The following is a 23,327-nucleotide window of genomic DNA, read 5'->3' on the forward strand; positions in this document are numbered from 1 at the left end:
CACAGTGGGTCCTCGTGGGTTGTCCATTTGCATTACCACGGTGTGTTACATGTGCTTTGTTCCAAAGCCCTGCGAAGGTCGTAGCTTGCACTCTGAATTCCGTGGGTCTGTCATCCTCTCCATCCTTCCCCTTCGGCCTTGGTCATCATCTCCTGTGAGGCTGGGAGCTGGGTGGGCAGGGAGTCAAGATGGAGAAATAAGCCGTCTTCGAGGCCAGGGGCGTCAGCAGACCATGTGAGTCTGGGTGGGTGTGCTGCGTGGGCCTGGGGTCTGGGCTCTTGTCCGTGGCTCTCAGGTTCCCGGGGCCTCGGGGGCCTCCCTGGAGCCTCGGGCTCCTGACCTCCTTCCGGAATCCTCTCCCCTCATCGTTGGCACATGGTTCGTGTTCTCAGGCTCCCTGACCGGAAGCGTCCCCTCCTCGCCTCCTGGGTCTCGAGCCCCTCCTCCCACCCCCACTGCCGCTCTCTAGCCTCATCCAGCGGGTGTTTCTAAAGCAGAAGTCAGACCTCACTGTGTTCCTCCTCCTCAAACCTGTCAGTGCTTCCGCATTCCTTCCTGGAGATGAGGTTCCAGACAGCAGGGCTGCAGCTGCGGGGGATGCCCAGGCCCTGGGGGACCCGCCCCCCGGCCCCATCCTGGCACCTCGCCACCGCCCCCTCGCCCCGGCTTTCCCCCCTTTGCTCCTCAGGGTGGGCTCAGGGCTCCTGATCCCCGGGTGGGTTGTGTTCTCCTCCAGAGCAGCCCAGCACGTTTTTTTTCTCACCTACAGTAGCGCTTGTCACTTATCCACAGCCCCCCATTGCTTTGTGTGCACCCGTGAGACTGGGCCCCAGCCTGCACTGGGAAAGCCCTTCCCTGGCTGGCTCAGCAGTGCTGCGTGGCCTGGGCTGGTGGTGGCGAGGATCCTGCAGCCAGTCCCCTACTGGCGCGGGGCAGAAAGTGAAAGTGCATCAGGAAACTTGAACAGTCGGAAGTGGCTGTGACCCCCGGCATGTGAGTTGATATTTTATAAAGTGTCAGTCTGCAGTGGGTTTGTCCTGCACCATGGAGGCTTTGGCTGGGGGCACACCGACCCCCAGAACTGCTACCCGATGGTTGCCAGCTAGAGGGCAGGGCTGGGTCCCCCTGGAAACGCTGGGTGAGTGGCCTCATGCCTGCAGGCCGCCAGGGTGGACCATCGCTATTTGGTACTTTTTAGTTCACTGGGCAACTTGTTCCTACCGAAGATTTCCTCTGCTGCTGTCTTGAAGGATGGGTATTTGGGATGCTCTGTGTCCATTTCGTGTTCTTGGCAACATCAGTGTTTTAGGATGCACCGTGTTATCGGGGATCTGTGTGGCTTTCTTTCAGGCATCTCGGGCTGAGTTGGGGTTGTTCTGCTAGTACTAGTTTTGTGCTGGTGAAGTTAGCTGTGCGTAGGTTCTGTGCCACTTGAAACGTTGGCTCGTGTATCTGTCAGCTTCTAGCCAGAGTCCCAGAGGCAAGCATGGTTGTTACCACTTCCTGTGTCGTGAGAGCCTGTTCTCCATGTACGAGTCATGTCGAATCCCTGAGATGAAAGGACTTTGTATGGTGGTGACTGCAAGCATTTGAAACTGTGCTAAATCCTCTCCCTCCCTCCCGCCTTCCGATCTAAGGTGAAGCATGGCTGTGTTGATCTGTCCGCAAGGTTGACTAACTCGTGTCCTCGCAGGGAGTTTGTCCTAGGACTTGGTTCATCCATGTGGTCCCTTTAGCAACACAAGCCCAGGTCCCTGAGATCATGGACGGGACAGACAGGCTGGATGGACTTAAGGACCAGAGAGGGGGTGGGCCCTTTCCTGGGGGGAAGGTGACCCACCAGAGTAGCTGGGGTCTGATGATGGGCCATGATTTGGGAGACCTGCCAGTCTGGTGGGGAGATCACCCCAGGAGGCAGGGGCTACCTGCTCAGACAGGTCCCTTTGAGGATCATTGCTCCTGTCCCGAGCGGGGCAGGACAGACAGGCCGGGGAGGAGCTGGGTGACCAAGGGCTTGGGCTCACTTGGATCACAGAGGCTCCCACGCTGTGTGAGCAGGAGTCATCCAGGCCTCACTGCCTTGGGCCAGTTCTGTGTAACCAATGCCCACAAGCATGGCAGCTTGGAACAGCACATGTTTATCAGCTCACAGATTCCGAGGGTCAGGAGTCGGGCCGCAGCCTCCCGGGTCCTCTGCTCATGGTCTCAAAGAGGCTGCGGTCAGGGTGTCGGCCAGGCTGCATCCTTTCTGGAGCGCAGGGTCCTGAGACCAGCTCCCATGGGTGTTGGTGGTGGTCTCGTCCTGCTGGTGTGGGACCAGGGTGCCACGTTCCCATCCGCTGGGGCCTTTCTCAGCTCTCAGAGGCCCCCACACTCCTTGTCGCGTGGCCCCTCACGGGCAGGAGACTCTGATTCTAGACCCACCTTTCCAGGCCTCCCCTGGTGAGGTCAGGCCCACCCAGAACTCAAGTCAACAGATGAGGGGACCTTGCTCACCAGGGCATTTGTCTCTGCAGTGTGGTGTAACCCAGTCCCAGGGTGACATCCGTCGGACAGTACTCTGCCCACACTCAGGGGTGAGGCGTGCGTGCAGCGTGTACACCGGTGACGGGCATCTCGGGGACCACCTGGAGTCCTGCCCGCGGCTCACCTCTCTTGCTGTCCCCCGCCGGCAGCCCCTCCTTCTCCAGCCCCTGGCCTCTTTCTTACATCCTCACTCCTCATCCCCCTTCTCTTCCTCCTTGGCTTCCTTTCTCTTTTTCCCAACCGCCCTCCTCCCAGCTGATGGGCTCTGACTGCCTGGTTCTCCACTGGCATAGACCCTGAGCCAACAGATCTGGAGCCCACAGCTCCCCAGGCAGGGCTGCAGAGGCCGCTGCACTCAGCGTGGGTGCAGATCTCTTGCTGGCCCGTCCACGGGGCTGTGGGGACTCTGCGTGGCCAGGTGTCAGCCTGTTGGACCTCCCCTCCCTCCTTCCCCCCACCGCACAGCACCCCGTCCACGTGGCCAGGCGTCAGCCTGTTGGGCCTTCCCTCCCTCCTTCCCCCCACCGCACAACACCCCGGCTCTCTAGTTTGCCTCATCACACAGTGTAACATGGTTTAGAAAGCTGAAAATGGCAATGAGGTATCAAAGTTCTGAGGCAGCTGTGATCCATGGCGTCGTTGATTTGAAGGACTTGGACTTGGGTAGGTCGATCAAAAAACCACATGGACAAAGCAGGTTATAGAATAAATTCCCTGTAAAGACATTAGCCAGCCAATCTGTGGCAGGCCAACTAAGGTCAGTCTTCAACTTAGATTAGAGTTTAGAAGGAAGATGAATTTGTAGTGCTATGCAATATAATTTAGAGAAGGAAATGGCAGTCCACTCCAGTATTCTTGCCTGGAGACTCCCATGGACAGAGGAGCCTGGCGGGCTGCAGTCCACGGGGTCGCAAAGAGTCGGACACAGCTGAGCGACTAACACACACGCACATGCAATATAATTATAGGGTGGAAGTGAGGGGCACCGTGGACATCAGGACCCACCATCCCGATGGGAGTCTGGGGTGCAGGGTGCCCCACCCTCAAATCTGGACAAGAGCACTAGGGCCACCTCACAGCTAGCTGGACCCAGTGATCACACCAGAAGCAGGCTGGCCGTCTCAGTGGCCTCATTTTAGGATGAGCTAAGGAGCAGTGAAAGCTGGGTCAGAACTGCTGGAAACGTTACAAGTGAATTCCCATAAAAATTTAAGTGGAAAGGAAAACGGATTTGTTTTAACAGCAGGAAACCTGGATCCTGGCACCTTTGCACCTGGCACCTTTGCACCGTTTAGCTCACTGGGCGGGTCTATCCCCTGCAGCAATGCATAAGCTCGGGATTTGTAGAACAGGAAACAGGGTTCAAGTGCCAGGTCCCACGGCACTGGTTAGTCCTGGTCAAGCATTTTAGAAAGCTTTTAAACAGAATAGGGCGAAATCAGCTGCAAGTTGACAAGTAGTTAAATGGAGGCGGGTTTTGTCTTAATGTAATTTTTCTAAACAGCTGGAGCCACTCAGCTCTGGTCTGAGATGCTTTGAGAGAAGGTGGGGCTTGCCCAGGCTCCGGTGCTGAGCCTGAAGGCATCGGGGAACAGTGAGGGGTGACCAGACCGGAGCTCTGGGAAGCAGGGGCAGAGTCCCAGCCCCGTGACCTCGGATGGGTCTGGCGGCCTCTCCAGGTCTCTGCTCCCTGCTCTGTAAAGGGAGCGCTTGAACCGGTGACCCCGGGGTCTTGTCCAGCCCTGATGCTCTGTTCCTGCATTAATCTGTCGTCTCTCCAGAGGAATGCAGACCGCCCAGTCCTGCCACTTGACGGGCTGTGTGACCTTGGGCGCATTGCCCTCTCTGTGCCCTAGGTCTCTTACTTGTTAACTGGGTGTGGTAACATGATCGTCGCAACAAGGCTGCTATGATGAGCCCACAGCTTAATGTACGTGAAGCCCTCAGAACAGCACCCACTTGGCTATTAGCAGAGGGAGCAATCCCGACTGCTGAAAGTATTGTGATTCCTGGGCCCTTTTTAACACGTATGAGTCTGTGTTACTGTGTGTTTGGTAACCTCCGAACCAGAGCATCATGGTTGACTGTAGCCTGGAAAGGAGCCACTGGTCCGTCTCCTAACACAGTCTCCGGGTCTGTTGCAGGCGGAGGCCAGGTTGGCGGCAAAGCGTGCGGCTCGCGCGGAGGCCCGAGAGATCAGGATGAAGGAGCTGGAGCGGCAGCAGAAGGAGGTAAGACTGGGCTGGTCGGCGGGCTCCAGGGAGGGTCCCTTCCAGGCCCCTGTCCCTCCTGCGACTCTGGTCTGGGTCAGTCCAGGCGCGGCGTCCTGGACACTCGACCTGTCAGATCCGCACAGCACACTTGCCTGCGTGGATCGCACCGGACCAGCCTCCCAGCCCAAAGGAACCAGGAGATGCTGCTTCCAACTGTGGAGCCACAGTTCTCATCCTCTGAATTAAAACATGAAAGAACAGATTATTATTTTTTGAGGCTATCCAAACAGTCCCGTTTAAAAATACTTCTCTTGCGGTTTTTACACTTTGTAATAGGTTTCATGAGACCTGAAGCCCCGTTAAGTGATACAGGGAACAGAATAAACACCGGATGAAATAGCCAGGGGGAGAAATGGCCCTCCTGGGAAGTGGATAGCATTGTGTTTACACACCTGTTAATGCTGTTTGCTTCTTTCTTTCACCACCTCGAGCCGGAGCCAGAAGCCACGTGGGCGGCATGAGGGCTCTCTCACTCGCAGTTTGAGGAGTGGGCTTTCCCCTGACCTTAAAGCTCAGTGGGTGAAGGAGTCCCTTTCCCAGGGCTCCGCCTTCTCCTGTGGGCCTCGGCCTCTGGGGGTCTGGGGAGCAGCCACGCCAGGCCCCCCCGGAGGGCTCTCTCTATTGGGAAGATTTGAACGTTGTTGTGTTGGAGAGGGGGTCGGATGCCTTCTCACAGCTGATTTTCGTACAGAGTCTGGTCTGGTTCACGTAGTCACATTTTCTAAGTTGAACCAGTGTTTTAAAACTCGTCAGGCTTCAGATAAAACTCTAGATTTCCAGCTTCTCGTGAAACTGCAGTTTCTGCCAGGTTCCCAAGGTCACGTTCCCCTGGGGGTGAGTCACTCACTCTAACTCTCAGCCCCTTCCCCGGCTGCAGGGTCAGCCGCTCTGAGTGAACTCAGGGGAGGGGCATGGACAGGTCTGAACTTGATGAGGAAACCTCTTGCTTGTGGCTGCGAAAGCAGGTTGGCAGTTACTAGAAACTCAAGCCCGGGGGTTTAGTCAGGGGAGTCATACCTGGGTCCCAGTGGTGGAAAGCTGAAAGCTGCCAAGGAGGGTGTGATGTCCCTGAGAGAAAGGCCACCCCTCAGGCCAGCAGGGATGCTGGGAAGTGACCCCACAGTAGGGCAGCAGCCACGTTTCTTGGGCATCACTTGTCCTGCGTTTACATGCAGACAAAGACTAAACAAATATTTGAAAGTAGATCACCACGCCCTCCCTCCTTGTTGGAAATACAAATGCGATTGTAAGTTCGTTCTAGCTTTTATGATATTTTGCCTCTAGAGTTAATTTAGTATTTTAATTTGGGGGCTTTTCTTTTGATTTAGTCGGAGAAGCATGGGTTTGACATTTTCTCTGTGCCTCTCCCACCTAGAATCACATTTACCATTTTAAAAAATGGAAATAGACCCTCCTGAATTCTCAAGTTAATTATTTGAACTCTGCAGTTGAGCTGAAACTGCTTAAGGCTGGGGTCACCTGCAGCCCCTCCCCTGCCATGAGGTCGGTTAAGGGCAAGGGTGGGAGCCTGACTCATATTCTTTTGTAAACAAACTCTGGGGACTGTATCTGACCCAGAGTAATTGTTAAAGTACATTCAAAGAGGCATTTCCAGGAGAGACTTCAGGGAGAAGTATTTGAACTGGGAGGTGGGGAGAAGGCATAGCCTCATTGTTTGGTGGGCCTTTGTCACCTGTCTGAGACATGTCACCTGCACTTCAGGAATCACCCTGACACCAAGAGCCAGCGCTAGGCTGACATAAAGCGTACGCATTGGAGGCCACCTTGGTTTTTAGGTTAGGGATTTTATTTATTTATTTTAGATTTAATTTTATTCATTATTATTTATTGGCCGCCCCACAGTTTATGGGACCTCAGCTCCCCAACCAGAACTCAGGCCCCGCCAGTGAGCGTGCTGAGTCCCAGCCACTGGACCCCCAGGCAGTTCCCCTCCCCGAGATTTTAAGTGACGGGTTGATTGTTCGACTGCCTGGTGTTGATGTCTGTTTAGAATGTTGCTGTTCATGCAGTAACTACTTGCAAACCCTGAGTGCAGGACCCCGGCAGCCCCTTCCCTGTGCTTCGGAAGCCCACGGGCAAGGGCATTCAGGGGTTGGTGCAGCAGCTTCCTCACAGTGTCTGGGGCGGGGGCTGCCTTCCCCAGCCTCCAGCAGGAGTGGTGGCTCGTTGCTCTGTCTACTTCCCCCCGCTTCTCCTCCAGCCCCCAGTCTTTTTGTATTAAGGCCTTAAGAGGGCTGCAGGAAGGATTTTCCACAATGTTTTGCTGCCCCATCCAGGTTTTTCCACCTTTGACTGGTTGTCCACACTGCACCCTCCTCTGCTGGTAGTAAGTGTTTTTGGTGGCCTGTGGCTGTCCCCTCTCCCCTGAAACCACTGGACTCAGGAAAGATGACCTTGAACCTGACAGGGGGACTCCCTTTGGTTTCCATGCTGGAAATCATTTTACCATTTGTCTCACAAAGTAAGAGAAAGTTACTCTCACTGAGAACACAAAGGGAAAATTTCTACAAAAGCAAGGTGAAAGTGAATTACATAGTATGTGTGTACATATCTATCCTCCAAATTATAATATATTCTATCCTTAATTATGGGCAGAATTGAATGAAATATATGTTAGGCTGGCCAGAAAGATCATCCCAGTTTCCCCGAGTGCTCCCAAACGAAGTTTTTGGCCAGCCCTACTGGATCATATGAGCAGCGTGTTATTCACGAAGTTCTTTGGCAGAAGTTCTTGTTTCAGAAAATAAAGGTTAAGAGGAATTAGGCTAAGTAAGAAATTATTTGAAGTGCCTCTTTTAAAAGCAAAGCACCCCTTTCTCTTTTGAGTCAAGGGCAGTCCCCTTCCGTTCCACGTTAATTCTGCAGAGTGATCTCTTGCTGAACTCCTGCACTGCAGTTGCAATACCTCAAGCTGCAAAACTGCAGCTGCTACCCAAAGATGGGAAACTAAGTCCGGGCCATTTGATCTCAGTATCATTAAACGGGCCTTGGGTGCCAGCAGGGGAGTGACCTTGTGGAGTGTTCCCCCACCCCACCCCCGCCAGGCACAGCGCTCCCAGGACAGAGGAGCCCGAGGACTTGAGCAACCTGTCCCAGCTCCTGTGCGGCGTGGCCTGCCCTCGGGTGTCTGGTGACTGCTAAGGACCTCAGGCTTTGCAGAGAAAATTTGATTAAAACCTGGGAAATCTGGTTTAAAAATGCCGCAGTTTGCCTCCCTCGGTCAGACACACAAGTGCCGTTGGTTAGTAGATGCCATTAGAATTTCAAAAAATTTTTTTTAATTTTATTGAGGTGTAGTTGATTACTAATATTGTATTAAATTTCTGCTGTATGGCAAAGAGATTCTGTTTTATCTATATATTCTTTTTTTGTCTTTTTTTCCATAGTGATTTATCATAGGATCTGATTATAGCTCCCTATGGTATACAGTAGGACCTTGTTTATCCATTCTTTATGTAGCAGTTTGTACTGAAACTCTGTATTCTTACAGTAGAGACGCAGACGTGGTCACAGGGTGAAACTGTTGTGATTCAGGTTCCGGAGAAGGCCTTGCACAAAAGCAGTGTGCTGACCAGGGGGTTCTTAGCATGCGACCCCCACAGGGATGCTTTCACGTGTGGGAACAGGTTTCCAGGGCGTGTGGGTCTGAGTGCGAGGACCCAGAGGAACGCGTACCTTCACTGCCTGGAAGGTGCCTTCGGTAAACGTCAGCTTTTAAAATGAGCCCTGTGTGGGTCTCCTCTGCGGGACCCTTCTCCCTGCCATGAGCTCAGGGACAGGCCAAGTAGACTGCGAGGGCGCCTTCTCTGCTGAACGCACGCCTTTCTCGGGGTCAGACCACGTGCCTGGCGACTGCACCCCACACTGCGAATTATCTGGGTGCAGAAGGACACCCTGAGTGGGGGGCCCTGCATGTGTCAGGGAGGAAGCAGAGGCACTAACTCTGGCCAGCACAGCGAGTGTGGTCACCGAGTGAAGAAGCTGCCAATGGAGAAAGGCAGGACAGGCAAGGAGGCTTTGTGGGCAGATAGCTGGACGGCGGTGAGGGCGGACTGGGGGGCTCTGGCTTGGCCCAAGGTTTGTATTGACCTGTGAGCCCTCCAGCGGTCGCACCAAGGACAGCTTCGCTCACATAAATCCAGCGTCCTTGGGGCAGGACAGCATTGCCAGGGACCGTTTCTGTCGACTTCCTCAACTAAGGGATTTGGAAGGTTTAAGAGCGGACTGGGGTGGGGCAGGGGGTCGGCAGGGACCTCCCGGAGCCCCCCGGCATGTGGCGGTGCTGGGACTGGGTGCCCTCACCATCTGGAACAGGGTCTCTCCAGGTTTTATTGACAGGTGAGGAAAGCAAGCCTTAATTAGACAGTTAATTAGACAGAAGCTGTGAAGGTGGCCGAGCCAAGATTCAAACCTAGAACCGAAAAAGCTGCAGAGCCTGTAATCCTCACCCCTCTGCCTCCAAAGCAGGCGTGTCATCACTGGTGAAAACAAAGGGCCTCGCCAGTGTGTTAACCTTGGGATTAACACCAGCACGGCGCACACTGGCGCTCATGCAGCTCGGGAGTGCAAACACCCACGTAATCCTCAGTGGTTCACAAGCGGAAGCACACCTTGAAAAACCAGTTTTTTTTCCTTGGTGCTGATTCAAGGCACATCATGGGAACAGACCATGGTGTCCGCCCGTGTGTTACAGAGACACGAACGGCAGCTGTTGGTCTGGCTGATTCTTAATGTGACCCAAGTCCAGGGCTGGGGGGTGTGCACAGGGGTGCCCACGGTGTGTGCCCATCTGGAGAGAGGAGGCAGACGGCTTTCAGGTTTGGGGCCGTACTTTTAGTGGCAGGGGTGGCATGCAGGCATACTCCTGGGTCTCCCCTTCACATATCACGTCTCTGGGCCTGCCTATAATTAGATCCAGCCCCACAATCTGTGTTACACAATCTGACAGCCCGGCACACTGGCATTTTAGGTTGTTGATGAAGTGGAGATGAATATGCTTTGGAGACCCGTGTTTAACCTGTAGTGTTGGTATTTCGGTATAAAAATTGAGAAACGTGACCCCTCTTTCCATGTGGTGGCGAGCTACCACACGACTGCTTCTGAGCAGGGCCAAGGCCTTCCTTGACACGGAGGTGGGCTTGGCAGCAGGCGGACGGAGCCTGCGAATGCCTGGAGAGCAGTGAGGTCCCTGGAAGCTCATGAGAGCTGGAAGCTGACGACACCACTGGAGGGTGTCGGAGGTGGGTGGTGGCTGAAGCCACGCTGGTGCCTGGGCCTCTCAAGGCTGGCATGGAGAGTGCCCACAGAGGAGAGGTGAGCCGAGTGTCGTCCCCTCCTCCCCCCCCCCCACGCCGTCAGCAAAACCTAGCAGACCCTGACGACACGGGGGCTGGGAGCAGGCTGGCGATCCATCCAGGTCACAGCCCCAGCCTTGCAGCCAAATGGTTCCGAGGTTCTCTTCACCCCTGCGGATGCTGAGAACTGACTGCGTGGCTATGCTTTGGGGCTGTCTCAGAGGACTATGAGCTCCTTCTTAATGGATTTATTAGGGAGAATATGCAGATGTTCTTTGGGAAATCTGAGTGAAACTTTAACTCTGTCTGAGAGCCTAAACTAATGGGAAAAAAATTCTGGTGTGATGACCAGGCGATCTGATGATCAGGGCGTGTCTCCTGTTACTGACCTGATCAACATTTCTATTGGAGACTAACGTTTAATGTAGTACCGGTGTTGGATATATTAATATCTGCTCACCTCTGTAGGAATAGAAGCATGGAGTCTGAAGTCTTATAGTTGTAGCAATGCCTTGGACCATGCCTCACTAGTTTTGTTGGATGAATGAAGAATGAATGAATGATTGAGTGATAGAATAGGCATCTCAGACTTACCTAGGGATTACTACAAAATTAGGAGAAACCTCTAGAGCAAACTAGTGTGTCCCGGTATGATAATAAGCGTTTCAAAGTTTGTTTCAGTTATACCCTCATGATCTGTCTGTTTGGCTGAAGTTTTCCTGATCTGTATCTGCATGAATCCAAACATGAAAGAATGTTTCTTAACTCTTTGTGACTTTGACCAGCTGACTTTCCAATTAAATTTCTGCACTTCTTTGCTACATTTTGGTCACCTGAAAAGAAATTTTATATTGAGGATGAAGTTCTTTTTCCCATTAGTGGTATTAGTTAACACAAACTTTTGCATTAGACTAATAGCAGGATTCTCATAGACTCGTGTGGACGTGCCTATATTTCATCAATGTAACTAAAATAGAATGTAAGATCTGTTATGAAATTACTGATTATTTCAATGAGACTACAAGAGAGTTTTTTTCATTCCCATTTTACCAGTTTTTGCTTTGTTTCAATATGGCTTTTATTCATATTTCTAGGTCCTTATAGAACCTTTCTTTCTGATTTTTCTACTTCTGTAATTGGATTTTGTATTTCTTTCCCGATTTCTTTTGCCCTTCTCTGAAGATCTATCAGGTTCAAAAGGTAGGCTCTTCCGTACTTATTTTCTGGTTTGCATGTAATCTTTTTCCCTTGCCAAGGACCTGGTCACCTTTCAGAAATAATGCCTTTGATTGAGAACCCACTAAAGTTTCTGCTGCTGCTTTTACTGTCATATTTGCGAGTTGGTTTGAGCACGAACGCTCAGGGGGTCACGTTAGCCCCCACGAAAGGCAGCCGTCAGCACACATTTCTGAGTACTGAATGCTTTTTCTATCTCCATTTTTCTCAAGAAATTGGAAAATTGTTTCTTTAAGAAAAAATTTAACTCTAAGACAAAATAAAATCACACTTCAGAGTCTGGAAAACCATTTAGAATCAGACATTTGAAAAGAAAGGGCATCCTTGCATGTAATTTTATTATTAATAGTAAGTGTTGAAAATTTCAGTACATATTACCATACATTGAGATGATTACATACTGAATTAAAACTGAGCAAAAAAAGAAAATGATGGTATAACAATAAAACCCAGTAGCTTAAAACAAACCTGCCTTTCATCCCTAATATTCAGATTGCTAACATGCATCTCTGTTTTCTAAGGGTATTTTGTAAAGGCAGTGAGGTTTAGAAATAAATGCGCTGAGCTGTCCCAATACAGAAAATAAAAACAGCCAGTTCAGTGACTCCTGATCCAGCAATAATGAAGGAGGGTGCGAACAGTTCCCTGAGAATTTATAGAAAAGTGTTTACAGGGAGTCTTTCCCATAAACGAATTGAAATAATTTCTTGTTTACAAACCTATTTAGTTTATAAGGAAGAGTTACCGTTGTCTTTGAGAGCAGCTAAGAAAATCAAAACAAGGTGACCTAATCTCATGGGTTAGAAAATGAAAGCCCTTTAAACACAGAACATCAGTATGTTTAAATTTCCAGAGGCTCCAGCTCCGGGTGCTGCTGTCTGGTTAGACCCCAACCTGGAGCCACTTCTGACTTCTTTAGAATCATAACCTCTAGAGAGTCTGCTGCTAAGTCACTTCAGTCGTGTCTGCCTCTGTACGACCCCACAGACGGCAGCCCACCAGGCTCCGCCGTCCCTGGGATTCTCCAGGCTGGAGAGTCTGAATTGCCTCAAATAGCAATTTCCCAAATTTCCATTTGGTATTCTTCAATGAAAATGCCCGTTCACCAGGATTTAGAGTTCTAAGAGGTGTACACCCGGCAAACAAAATGAGTAACATCTCCGTTTCCTTCCGCACTTGTCTCCTCAGCCTTCACTAGCCCTCCAGGAGCCACCTGGCACTTTATAAGAATATCAAATGCAGTGTTAATTTTGAAAAACAATAAAATTGTTTCTGGATTCCTTTACCAGGTGCAGTTCCAAATGGCCTTTCCCCCTGCCCCCCTCACTCTGCATAAATATTATCCCCCAAAGTGTCAAGAAACCAGTTAAGGTGCCAGGATCTATTTAAACTTTGTTAGTTTTTGCAGAGTCCACTTGGAACTGTATACTGAGGCTAGAGTTCCAAACCACACATAGAGAATCCAGGTCAGAATTTCACAGGCGAAAGGCAAGGCTGGGAACCATCACAGTAACCGACGGAATAGGACACGGTCAACTAAAACCTAGCCAGGGACTCCTCTCCGGTCGTTTCTACTTGACTCATTCCCATCTGGTGCTGGATCAAGAATATCCCTCCTCACTACCAGGGATGCGCCATTAGAATCTTGTCAGGTGGTCATGTCTGCACACCGTACAGGCGTCCCAGGTGGCCCTTAGTGGTAAAGAACCCACTTGCCAATGCAGGAGATGCAAGAGACCTGGGTTCGAGCTCTGGGTCAAGAAGATCCCTTGGAGGAGGGCACAGCAACCCACTCCAGTGTTCTTGCCTGGAGAACCCCCATGGACAGAGGAGCCTGGAGGGTTACCGTCCATGGGGTCACAAAGAGTCAGACACGACTGAGGCGACTTAGCACAGCACGCACACCCAGCACACACAACTAAAAGGAGCTCAGGGAGCCCCCCATGGAAAAGCAGGTGTCCATTATTATCACCCAGATGTGACCCGGGGCGCGGGAGAAGGAGGCAGTAAGGCTTGCTGCCAGCCCGCGGGCTGTCTCCATCAGGGTCTCTTGTGTTGAATCAAAGCTGTTTCTGAAAGTCGAGCACGTGTGCGCCCGCCTGGCTCTCGCTTCCCTCTGCATGGCTCACCGGCTCTCACAGCCTGCGTGTGCGGCGTTGTGCCCTTTCTAGAGTTTGCTGTGCCGCCCCTGCTACTAACACCAGGACAACTCCTTAACCGCGCTTTGCCAGGGGTGTCCTCTCCCCACGGATGGCTTGGAAGCGTAGCTAGAGTTACCGTAGCTGTTTATAAGGCCACCTGTGAACTCAGCGGAAGATTTTAAATACTGGTTCTTATTTTTGTCCTAAAAAGTGCAACAGGTAGAATGCGGTATTTGATATGGGTATAGAATTGGCCAAAAAGGAAAAGGCGGAAATAGAAAAACGGATAACGCAGACCTCTTTTGGAATCTACTTTTTGTCAGTTTCTATAGGCCCATTCCTTTTTAAAAGCCACATTTTCTATCTTTGTAGTCAAGGCATGAGATAGAGGAGGGTTGATGGCATCGAACTTTTTATACCTGGAGTTTGACAGTGAAAGTGGGGCTAGCATGAATTGAGCGCAAAATAGCTTTAAGCGGTTGTGTTTAATTTACGCTGCTGTGTTTGATTTATGTGGGAAGTATTCCCTTTTATTTCCCTTCTCAATTTATAGACTAAGGCAAGGAACTTACAGAAAAGTGTTTGGCTCGTGTGCTTTAGCTGCTCAGGTTCTATATTGGTTGAATTTTTAAAGCACTGGTCAGTTCTCTCCTAATTTTCTTCTTCAAGTTTTCTACTTACCACCATCCTAAGAGAAAGGGGCGAGACCACTGAAGAGCCATATGTTTTAAATCTGGCCGACTTTCAAAATAAACAGAAACTAAATCAAATATAAAACCAAATGTAACAGCAGCAGCCTGTTTGGGTCATTGTACAACTTCAGGTGCTGCCGTGCACTTCTCTCACTTCTCACAGTTTTTTCCCTCTGACTTTAAGTTTTTTGTGTGCAAAAGGAAAATCATCTCTGTGTTATATGATACAGAGGTTTACATGGCAGTTTCTTGGTTTTCTTATTGGAAATCAAGGGAAAAGTGAGGAGAAAAGCAAAGCCCCTTTATTTAAGACTCCACCGGGGTTCCCACCTAAATTAGGAATTGCTGTATTTTGGTGACAATAATAGCCATCCTGAATCTGCTTTTGTAATTCTAACTTGGGCAGTTGCTAAATAGATAGGTGAGGTGAAAGCATGGAGATATTGGCTAAAGAAAAAGCCAAACAGTTGTTTGTTCGTTTGTTTTTTTCCCTGTATCAAGACCACTTCTACAACAGGCTGCTTGGCCATCTTGCCATTAGCAGCATATGATAAAGACGTCCACAGCCCAGAAGTTCTCGAGGGCCTAAATTTAGCATAGATATCAGATGGCTGGAGCAAGTGTATCAGAAATCTAGGGGTCAGGACATCCTTTCTGCCCCTTGCCTCTGGTTTTCTCATACCTGTTGTAGCAACACAGAAATGGCTCTCCGGTTTGGCTCCTCTTAAACGGGGATCGAAAAGAGCCGGACACGCCTGCGCCACTGAGCGCACGCACATGTGCAGACAGACAGACAGACACACACAGTGCTTTATTGCTGCAGTACATTTTCTCTGAGGGCACAACCAGCTTGTCAGAGGGGCTTGGCGTGCTGCCGACCTGCCTCTACGGAGGTCTTCCCCTCACCCCAGCAGTGCTTTGTCCTGGCCTGTCTCGCCTGGGTGGGGAGGGTTGTCTTCCCGGGCTCACAGGTGGCGTGGGGGTCTGCAGCCCCCCGCAGAGCCCCGCCTGTTCCTCCTCGCTTTGCCTTGGCATGTTCCCTTGACCCTGGGGCTTGGAAATGCATGTCGGAACAGTGTCCTATGCAGAGCGCATGTCACTTCTTGCCTCATCTTCTTTCCCTTCTGTCTACAGAAATATTATGGGCTGGATACAAAATGGGGCGACATCGAGCAATGGATGGTAGGCCTCAAATATGATTTTTCAAAGCTTGAAACGGTTTGTGATTTCATTCTCCCACACTGTAATTGCATAGCTAGGTCCCAGCCGCCCCTAATTTAATACTGAGAGGCTGCCTTCCGGGGATGTTTCCATCTGGTCTGCTTGTTTACAGCCCCCGTGAAGGCTGCTTGGAAACAGTCCGGCCAGGTGTCTGGTGAGGCGGCTGGCTCCTGGAGCCCCCCAGGCTAGCATGGGGGGTCTCCTCTCAGCAGGATCCCCCCCTGGAGATACTCAGGCTGGGTCAGGGCCCCCCAGCGTGAGAACCTTCCCAGAACGGCCCGCCTAGCCAGCAGCTCTAGCCGGAAGCCAGAGGACGCGGTGTGCTGTATGGTCTCAATTCCCAACTGCAGTCAGCTGCCTGGCCACTCTGCTTCCGACCTTTATCCTTCATTGCTGGGCCCTGCTCACCTTGTGCCCTGTCCCTGAGAATCCACGGTTCTTGGAGGAGAAAATTCCTTTACCTTCTCACCCTGTTTCCTGGCACAACTTATCTGTCCTTTGTCATTTAAAAGCTGGCCTGCCCTTCACGATACCATCCCCCGTCCTACAAGCCTCTTGAGTGGAGATGTTGCCCCACAGTAGGAGGCTTGGAAGGGGGGTGGGCTCTGAGAGCCACCCACTGGTCGTCGGTCCACCCCCGAGTGCCCCCACCCCCTTTGTCCTTGTCACGTTGCTCACTGGCCTCACAGACGTCATTGCATCCTTCCAGCATTTGAGAACCAGGCCAGTATGCAGCTATCCCATTAAATGTCCCTTATACATAAAATGACCCAAGGAAACAGAAAAATTACCTACGTCTTAGAGATCTATGTACAATATAAAAGAAAACAGTTGTTGAAATACAAAGAGCACACAATTCCTCTATTTAAACAGTTAACTTCAACCTCTGTTATGTGTAAACCATCATTTTAATGCTTATATGGCATAGGTATAAATTTACCAAATCTTAAGACACAGTTAAAAGAGGTGTCAGTGTTTTATATACCACTGAGAAAGAAAATGCTAATTATAATTGTGAGCAACTTTGATTATAAGATATGCCCCGACTTCAGAGAAAGTCCAGATGCAAAATGAAGCATCTTAGGATGCACAGAACATCGTAGATAGGGTGGCATCCATGTTGGATCTCTTCCAGAAATGGTTTCTTCTCTGATTCCTGAACAGAAGTAAGTAGGTTTTGAATGTCAGAAGTAGTTTGATTTAAATGCACCAGATTCGATTAGGAAAAAAAAAAAGTAAGAGCCTGCTTTTCACCGAACACATGCTTGTTTTTAAAGCCAGAATGAAACATCCCAATGATTTGTCTGCTCAAGTTCCACCCTCCACCCCCACCTTCTTTAGAAGAAAGCATTTTCCCCCAGTGGTTTATTTTTATTTTTTTTTTTATTAATTTTTTTTTTATTAAATTTTAAAATCTTTAATTCTTACATGTGTTCCCGAACATGAAACCCCCTCCCACCTCCCTCCCCATAACATCTCTGTGGGTGATCCCCATGCACCAGCCCCAAGCATGATTGAGGCCTGTAAGCAAAGTAAATATTTGCTTGACATTTACATCAGAAATACTGTATTGAGACGCGGTTGGACAGTCTTAAGGCTTCTCCTGTCTGCCTCTAACCTTTCTGTGCTGTCTCCTCATTGCTTTGGTAGGAAGACAGTGAGCGCTACTCTCACAGATCCAGAAGAAACACGTCGGTTAGTACTGTCTCCTTCCTGTTACCTCGGCATTTCGGCTGAAGTCTGCTTGGCCGTTCTAGTGGCTGAAATAACATTAATTAACTCTCTATCCGCCCACCTTCCTATAAGTATATATATCTGTCTACAGATCTGTGTCTTTATCTAAGAAATTAACACTGATACGATTAGCTATACAGACTGTGAACTCAGCGTTTAGCATTTTGACTTCACTTTGGTGAGAGGAAGCTTTGAGAATTTCCTCAGTATTTATGAGTGTTTTAACGAGTGTTAATATGTTCATTACAGTTTTAGTGCTTTCTTTGCTGTTGAATGCTCATGAATAATTTGCAGTCATGGGCATTAAACTATATATTTGTACATAACCAGCAAAGTGGACAACACCACTTTAATGAAGTTAATGTAAAGCCATGTCATCCAGAAACAGTCCTCTGATACTTCCCACAAACAGAGCCTTTTCGGGGAACACACGGGTTCACGGGCACTGAGATTCTCAGAGGGGCCTGACCTCCCCCGGCCGTGTGTCAGGTCAGCCGGTTTCCTCTGAGAGCTGGGCGCGTCGTGTCTGTTACCGCATCTCACGGCTGTTTCCATCTTTCTTTCACTAGGCGTCTGATGAAGATGAGCGCATGTCAGTGGGTAGCCGCGGAAGCCTGAGGGTCAGTAACCAGGACGGTTGGGTTTGCATGGTAGAGTCTGCGTCCGTGGTCCGTGCCCTCCCACCCCTGCGTTCAAAGTCCTTGTTCATTGTCAAGATGCTTATTTAAAATCTGTCCAATGGCGGGATGTTTCTTTGTGACGCAGAGTTGATTGACGTGCACTTTCGTTGTGTCTTTCTCCCCAACGTGGACGTCATCGTTTTTTCATATTGGGTCCACGTCACCAAACCGCCCCATTTAGATCAGGCCGTCTCATCGCTAGTATGATGAGAGGAGCATGAAGACACATTCTGTCCTTACGGAAGTGCAGGCTCCCATCCAGTTGGAATCTCAGTGAAGTAACTACGAGTTAAAGTAACTGTTATGCAGTGATGCTTTGCATGGCTCCTTGAAAGCTGCTGTGAGCTGCCTGGTAAAAAGTTGGAGCACATTGAATCTATCCAGCCCCAGGCCTTTGGCAGCCTCCCGTTTCATCAACTGTAATGAAATCTCTGCATCACGGACAGCTTGATGGTTGATAAACACAAATACACATCCTTCCTTAAACATTCCAAAAATCTTAATTATACTTGAAAACATGGTGTGCTTTGGGAAGTTAAGTAGAGAAAATGTGTTTGGTTTATGGATCTACAACTCAGCGAGTTAAACCCAGCGTGTAGTGTCATTTGTTGTTCAGTGGCTCGTTCGTGCTCGACTCTTTGTGGCCCCATAGGCTGCAGCACGCCAGGCTTCCCTGTCCTTCGCCATCTCCTGGAATTTGCTCCGACACGGAGTCAGTGTCATTTGCCACTGGGTTAAAGCTGCATCTCCCTGGTAATAATTCAGTCTCAACACAGCCTCTCATTTTACTGAAGGGCTGTATGGAGCAGGAGGCTCGCTCTTAATCTCTGTGACGACTAAGTTGTGATATCACTCCTAGCCTTCTTATATTCCCAGTAAATGTGCATTTAATTCGGCTGTTTGTAACAGAAAGCTACAAAGGTGATAACAGTTAGCCTTTCTTATCCCCAAGTTCTGCATGATCCAACCAACCACAGATTAAAAATAGTCAAGGAGAAAATTTTCCAGAGAGTTACAAAAACACAAAGCTTGAATTTGCCGCACTGGCAACTATTTACATAGCATTTGACATTGTATTTACAACTGTTCACATAGGGAAGAGTCAGACGTGACTTTGTGACTTTGCGTCTGAACGACAACAACATAGCATTTACAGTGTGTGCGGTGTTGCAGGGACTCTAGAGACGACTGAGTGTATACAGGAGGTGCGCATGGGTTGTGTGCAAAAGCCAGGCAATTTTGAATTAGGAACTGGAGCGTGTGCAGATGCTGGTGTCTGTGGGGTCCTGAAACCGACCCCGCCCCACCCCCCGCCCAGATGCTGAAGGACAGCTGTATATTGTTGCTCTGGGGTTAGCAGTGGTCACTGTCCTTAAAAGCAGATACATGGTGACCTTGCCAGAAAGTTACAGTTTCAAGGTGAAGTCAAAGAGCTTCCTTTCATTTTGAAACTTTCTCCTTAGCCACCTATTTGTAAATTCCTCATCTGTGCTGTGACATGATTCGTGCAAGAAGAAGTAAGATTCATGTAACACAAACAGTATCAGCACAGAGCTGTTTATAGACTCTGCAGACGAGGGACAGAAATTACAGCTGTTGAGCAGACCCAGGAGGAGATCAGGTCCTTAAAACCAAGTGAAGAGGACACTTTCTCAAGGAGGAGAGGGGTGAGCTGTGAGCATAGGACTCACATGACCGTTAGCCTCCACACCATGAGGAGGTCCACAAGGGAGCTTCTGATGGAAATAGAGCAAAACCTGATTCTTTGGGGGCTCAAATCTCTCTATCAAAATAGCATTTTCCATCTGTGATACTCCTTGAACTTGTATTCAAGATTTTTTATGTACTTGCATTTTTCTGGGAAAATAATCAGTTCACTTTAAGATTCTCAGAGGGTTTCCTGACCCCCTTAAAAACTATTGTACTATTAGTTACTGTTTGGCTGTTTACAGCATTTATTTCATTTTTAAGGATTTTAACCAGAAATGAGCTAAGCTTTTGTGCTGAACACCTGTCTCTGCCAAGATATCAAACGTGTTTGTTTTAGGATATAAAATTTTAGAGGACCTCCACAGTTAGGACGCTGAGTAAGAGAGGGGAGAAAGTGGGAAGCTGGTGGTGGGTGGTGTTTGTCATTAGCCGGGGTGTATGTTCCCTGACGCTTTCCCATGATGCTCTTGATCTAAAGGAATAGCTTAAAGATTTTAAAGATAAAAACTGCAGACCTTGAGAACCTGGATCCTGGGAATAAGAGTCAATCCTTCTAATTTTTATCACTATAGAAAAAGCCCAGAGCAATTGAGGAGGCCGCTCAGGGCCAGGGCTTTGTGACAGCGTCACCCCTCAAGCCCCTCGGGGGCCCAGAAGCTCTGGTCTCTCCAGGTTGGTGGGCGAGCAAGGCTCCCCACTGCCCCCTGAGGGCGGCTCGTCTCAGTCCATCTCTGGGTAGGACCAATTTCTGCTGTTTTGCGTATTTTAATATTTGAACATCTTTCCAGTTTGCAAAGTTCAAAACCCATATCTTTTATCTCCTGACTTTCTCAAAACACAGGCCGTCTTCATTCCATTCACAGTGATGATAAGCCCTTAAAAATGGAATAAATTTTTTTTTCTAGTGTTTGTGTGGACATCCTCAGAAAATCTAGGTTTAGGTATCGTAAGTCTAAGTTTTCTTTATTTAAAAATGGATAGTGCTGCGTCTGCTGACGCCCTGTCTAATGTAAATGGCGTGCATTAGGTGGGGGAGGAAGCAGGATTGTTCAGGCTGCTTCAGATTTCACGAATTACAGCAACTTCTGCCATGGAGGTTTTATCTGTTAATGGATTTTACGGCAGCTGCCATGCTATTGTAGTTGTGTTTGTAAAGACACGTGAGATCCTAGAAGTCATGAAGAAAATTAATTTTAAGATTTTCGAGATCGCTTGCTTTATGTTTCTGTTATATTGTACTTAGCTTTTTACCTGATTTTGGGCAACTCTCTTCTGTTGTTTTTCTCTTCCATCCTTCCTCCGACAGTCGCAGCCTGACTTGGAGTACGGGGGTCCCTACGCCTGGGTGAGATGTGCTCTGATCCTGATAGTGTTGCCTGGCAGATAATAACCTGTGGTGTGTCCACTAATATTGCGGGTGTTTGTCTAAAAAGCCAAGTTCATCCTGGTGTGAAGAGACACACGTGCCGCCCTCTAGTCCTTTCCTAGAGACTGAGGCCAGAGGGCAGGCGTGCCCGCAGCTGTGCTTCCCAGAGCCTCCTTGCAGCTCTGACCCTCCTCCTGTGTCCGGAGTCCAGATGTGGGTACTTGACTGTCTCCCTCACCGGGCAGCCTGTGAGCACCGCTGTTTGCCAGGCTCTGGGGTAGCAGCCGTGGGCACCAGATGGAAGAGACGGGGTCGTCTTGCAGGAAACCCAAAATCAGATCAAGAATTCCCAAGCCTCTACATTTCCGGTAACAGATTAAATTTAAAGTCATTTTATCTAATGAAAAATCTATTATTTCCTAATCTGTATCCTCTCAAATTAAATATCCCAGATGGCTCTTTGGCTAGAGAGTGCTCTTTGAGAAAGACCCCAAATCCAGTAACAAAAACGAAGCCTTGAAATTCAGCATTTCCCTTCTAACGTCTGTCTAGAAGAGTTTCTGCAGCTTATGCTTTCTTTAAACCTATACATTTAAATTACACTCCAAGGCAGAAAAATGTAATCTCATCAGCATTATTCACACTCAGCATTAAAGTGACTCAGCACTGAAATTAAATCGGATTATACACTTCTCTGCTTGAAAGATTTTTTCTCCAAAAGGATTTTGTGCTTCATTCATCCCACTGTGCTGAAAAATTATTTAGCAAACTCCTGTTTTTAAAATGCGTGTATACCCTTAAGGTGATGATTGACAGGGCACAGCACAGCTCATCTGCACAGACGTTTGTCCCCAGAGCCTCCCGTGGGGCGGCTGTTCTCCACTTCAAAACTCAACTGAGCGCGTCCAGTGCCCCTCAGAGCTTTATTTTGCCTTTCGTTGTTTGTTTCCCATCTCTGATGCCCTTGAAGGTGCTCTGTCTTCTGACTTAGTAGAAACAGATGGTCAAGAATCAGCCTGGAATGCAGGCGACCCTGGTTCAATCCTTGGGTTGGGAAGAGCCCCTGGAGAAGGGACTGGCTACCCACTCCAATATTCTTTGCCTGGGAAATCCCATGGACAGAGGGAGCCTGGCGGGCTACCGTCCATGGGATCACAAAGAGCCAGACATGAATGACCAACTAAACACACATATACATTGATTTTAAAAAAGCTGTCTAATAACAGTTGCCTTTTGCATGGTCTCGTGTGGAATTGGTTGATGCTTTGACAGCACTGCATGTTATTAGATGACTAATTAGAAGTTACCATCAGACTCATTGGTTTTGATGGGGCATCTGTTTTTGTATCTCGCTCGTCCTTTTCCAGAAAATGCAGGTTGGTAAATGTCTCTTTACTCTGTTCTCTCTTAAGAGCAGTGCTTTCCAATGCTACTGTATGAAAGATTCACCCGAACTTGTTAAGATGCAATTTCCCAGGCCTCTGGGGATTCCGATGTCTTAGGGGCGACCAGGATGCAGTCAAGAGAGCTGAAAACAATTTCTGTAGAGCAAAGCTAGGTGAACATCAGAGGCCCGATGAGGGTGACATGCCTCCATGGGCTTTTTGTTCTAATGCCATGACCGTTAATTTTCAACTCTTCTTATTGTCCTCTTATGCCACTAGAAACGGTTCCACCAAGCTGAATTCAACACGGAAAAACTACCCAAGAGGAGAAAGGTGGTGTGTTCGCTAAGAAGGTCAGAGAGATCCTCTCTAGAGATGTCAGTGAGGTCTCTGGGTGGAGGATATGTTGTAGGAATACATTCTCTGCGACAGAATTTCATTACAACAGAGAAGTGTGGATATTCTGCACAGCCTTCAAAAGAAGGGTTTTCCCCGCATTTTCATGGAAAGCCAGAGTAGACAGGGACACCTGAAGAAGCGCCTTTGCCCTCCCAGGCCCCACCCGCCCTCTGCTTCATGCTGCAGGCTAGACTGGAGACAGAGAAGAGGAAAGGAAAGGTTCATCTAAGGCAGTATGCGTGTTATAAACAATAGTGGACCGCCAGCAGGTTTATGTGTGCAGTGTGTTTTCTTCCTTGTTTATTAGCAAAGTAAAAGTCACCTAAAATTGATTGATGGTGAGCGACTTCACTTTCACTTTTCACTTTTCATTTTCATGCATTGGAGAAGGAAATGGCAACCCACTCCAGTGTTCTTCCCTGGAGAATCCCAGGGACGGGGGAGCCTGGTGGGCTGCCGTCTATGGGGTCGCACAGAGTCGGACACGACTGAAGCGACTTAGCAGCGGCAGCAGCAGCCTTCAATATTACATTAATTTTTTTTCCAGAAACTACTTTCTAAACATATATCAAAGGAATAAGATTGAGATCTGAAATGTAAAGTCCTTGACATTTAAGATTATTTCAAATAATCTCATCAGTCAAGAGAA

At 49.0% G+C, this 23,327-nt stretch overlaps 1 protein-coding gene across 8 annotated transcripts in view; it reads left to right on the forward strand.

The window, feature by feature from the left end:
* The window catches only part of LRRFIP1 (LRR binding FLII interacting protein 1), a 159,714-nt gene that overhangs the window by 82,662 nt on the left and 53,725 nt on the right, over positions 1–23,327 (forward strand). For 6 of the 8 annotated variants that reach the window (XM_068965715.1, XM_068965716.1, XM_068965717.1 and 3 more), the window contains exon 2: positions 4,671–4,757. In XM_068965715.1, coding sequence (XP_068821816.1) covers positions 4,671–4,757 — 87 coding nt within the window. Of the gene's footprint in view, positions 1–4,670; positions 4,758–17,054; positions 17,100–17,707; positions 17,759–23,327 lie in introns of all 8 variants that reach the window. The other 2 variants (XM_068965710.1, XM_068965711.1) reach the window with 1 other exon arrangement.

Source organism: Capricornis sumatraensis, chromosome 2 (genome assembly GCF_032405125.1).
Source record: "Capricornis sumatraensis isolate serow.1 chromosome 2, serow.2, whole genome shotgun sequence".
In the NCBI taxonomy this organism is placed as follows: Eukaryota; Metazoa; Chordata; class Mammalia; order Artiodactyla; family Bovidae; genus Capricornis; species Capricornis sumatraensis.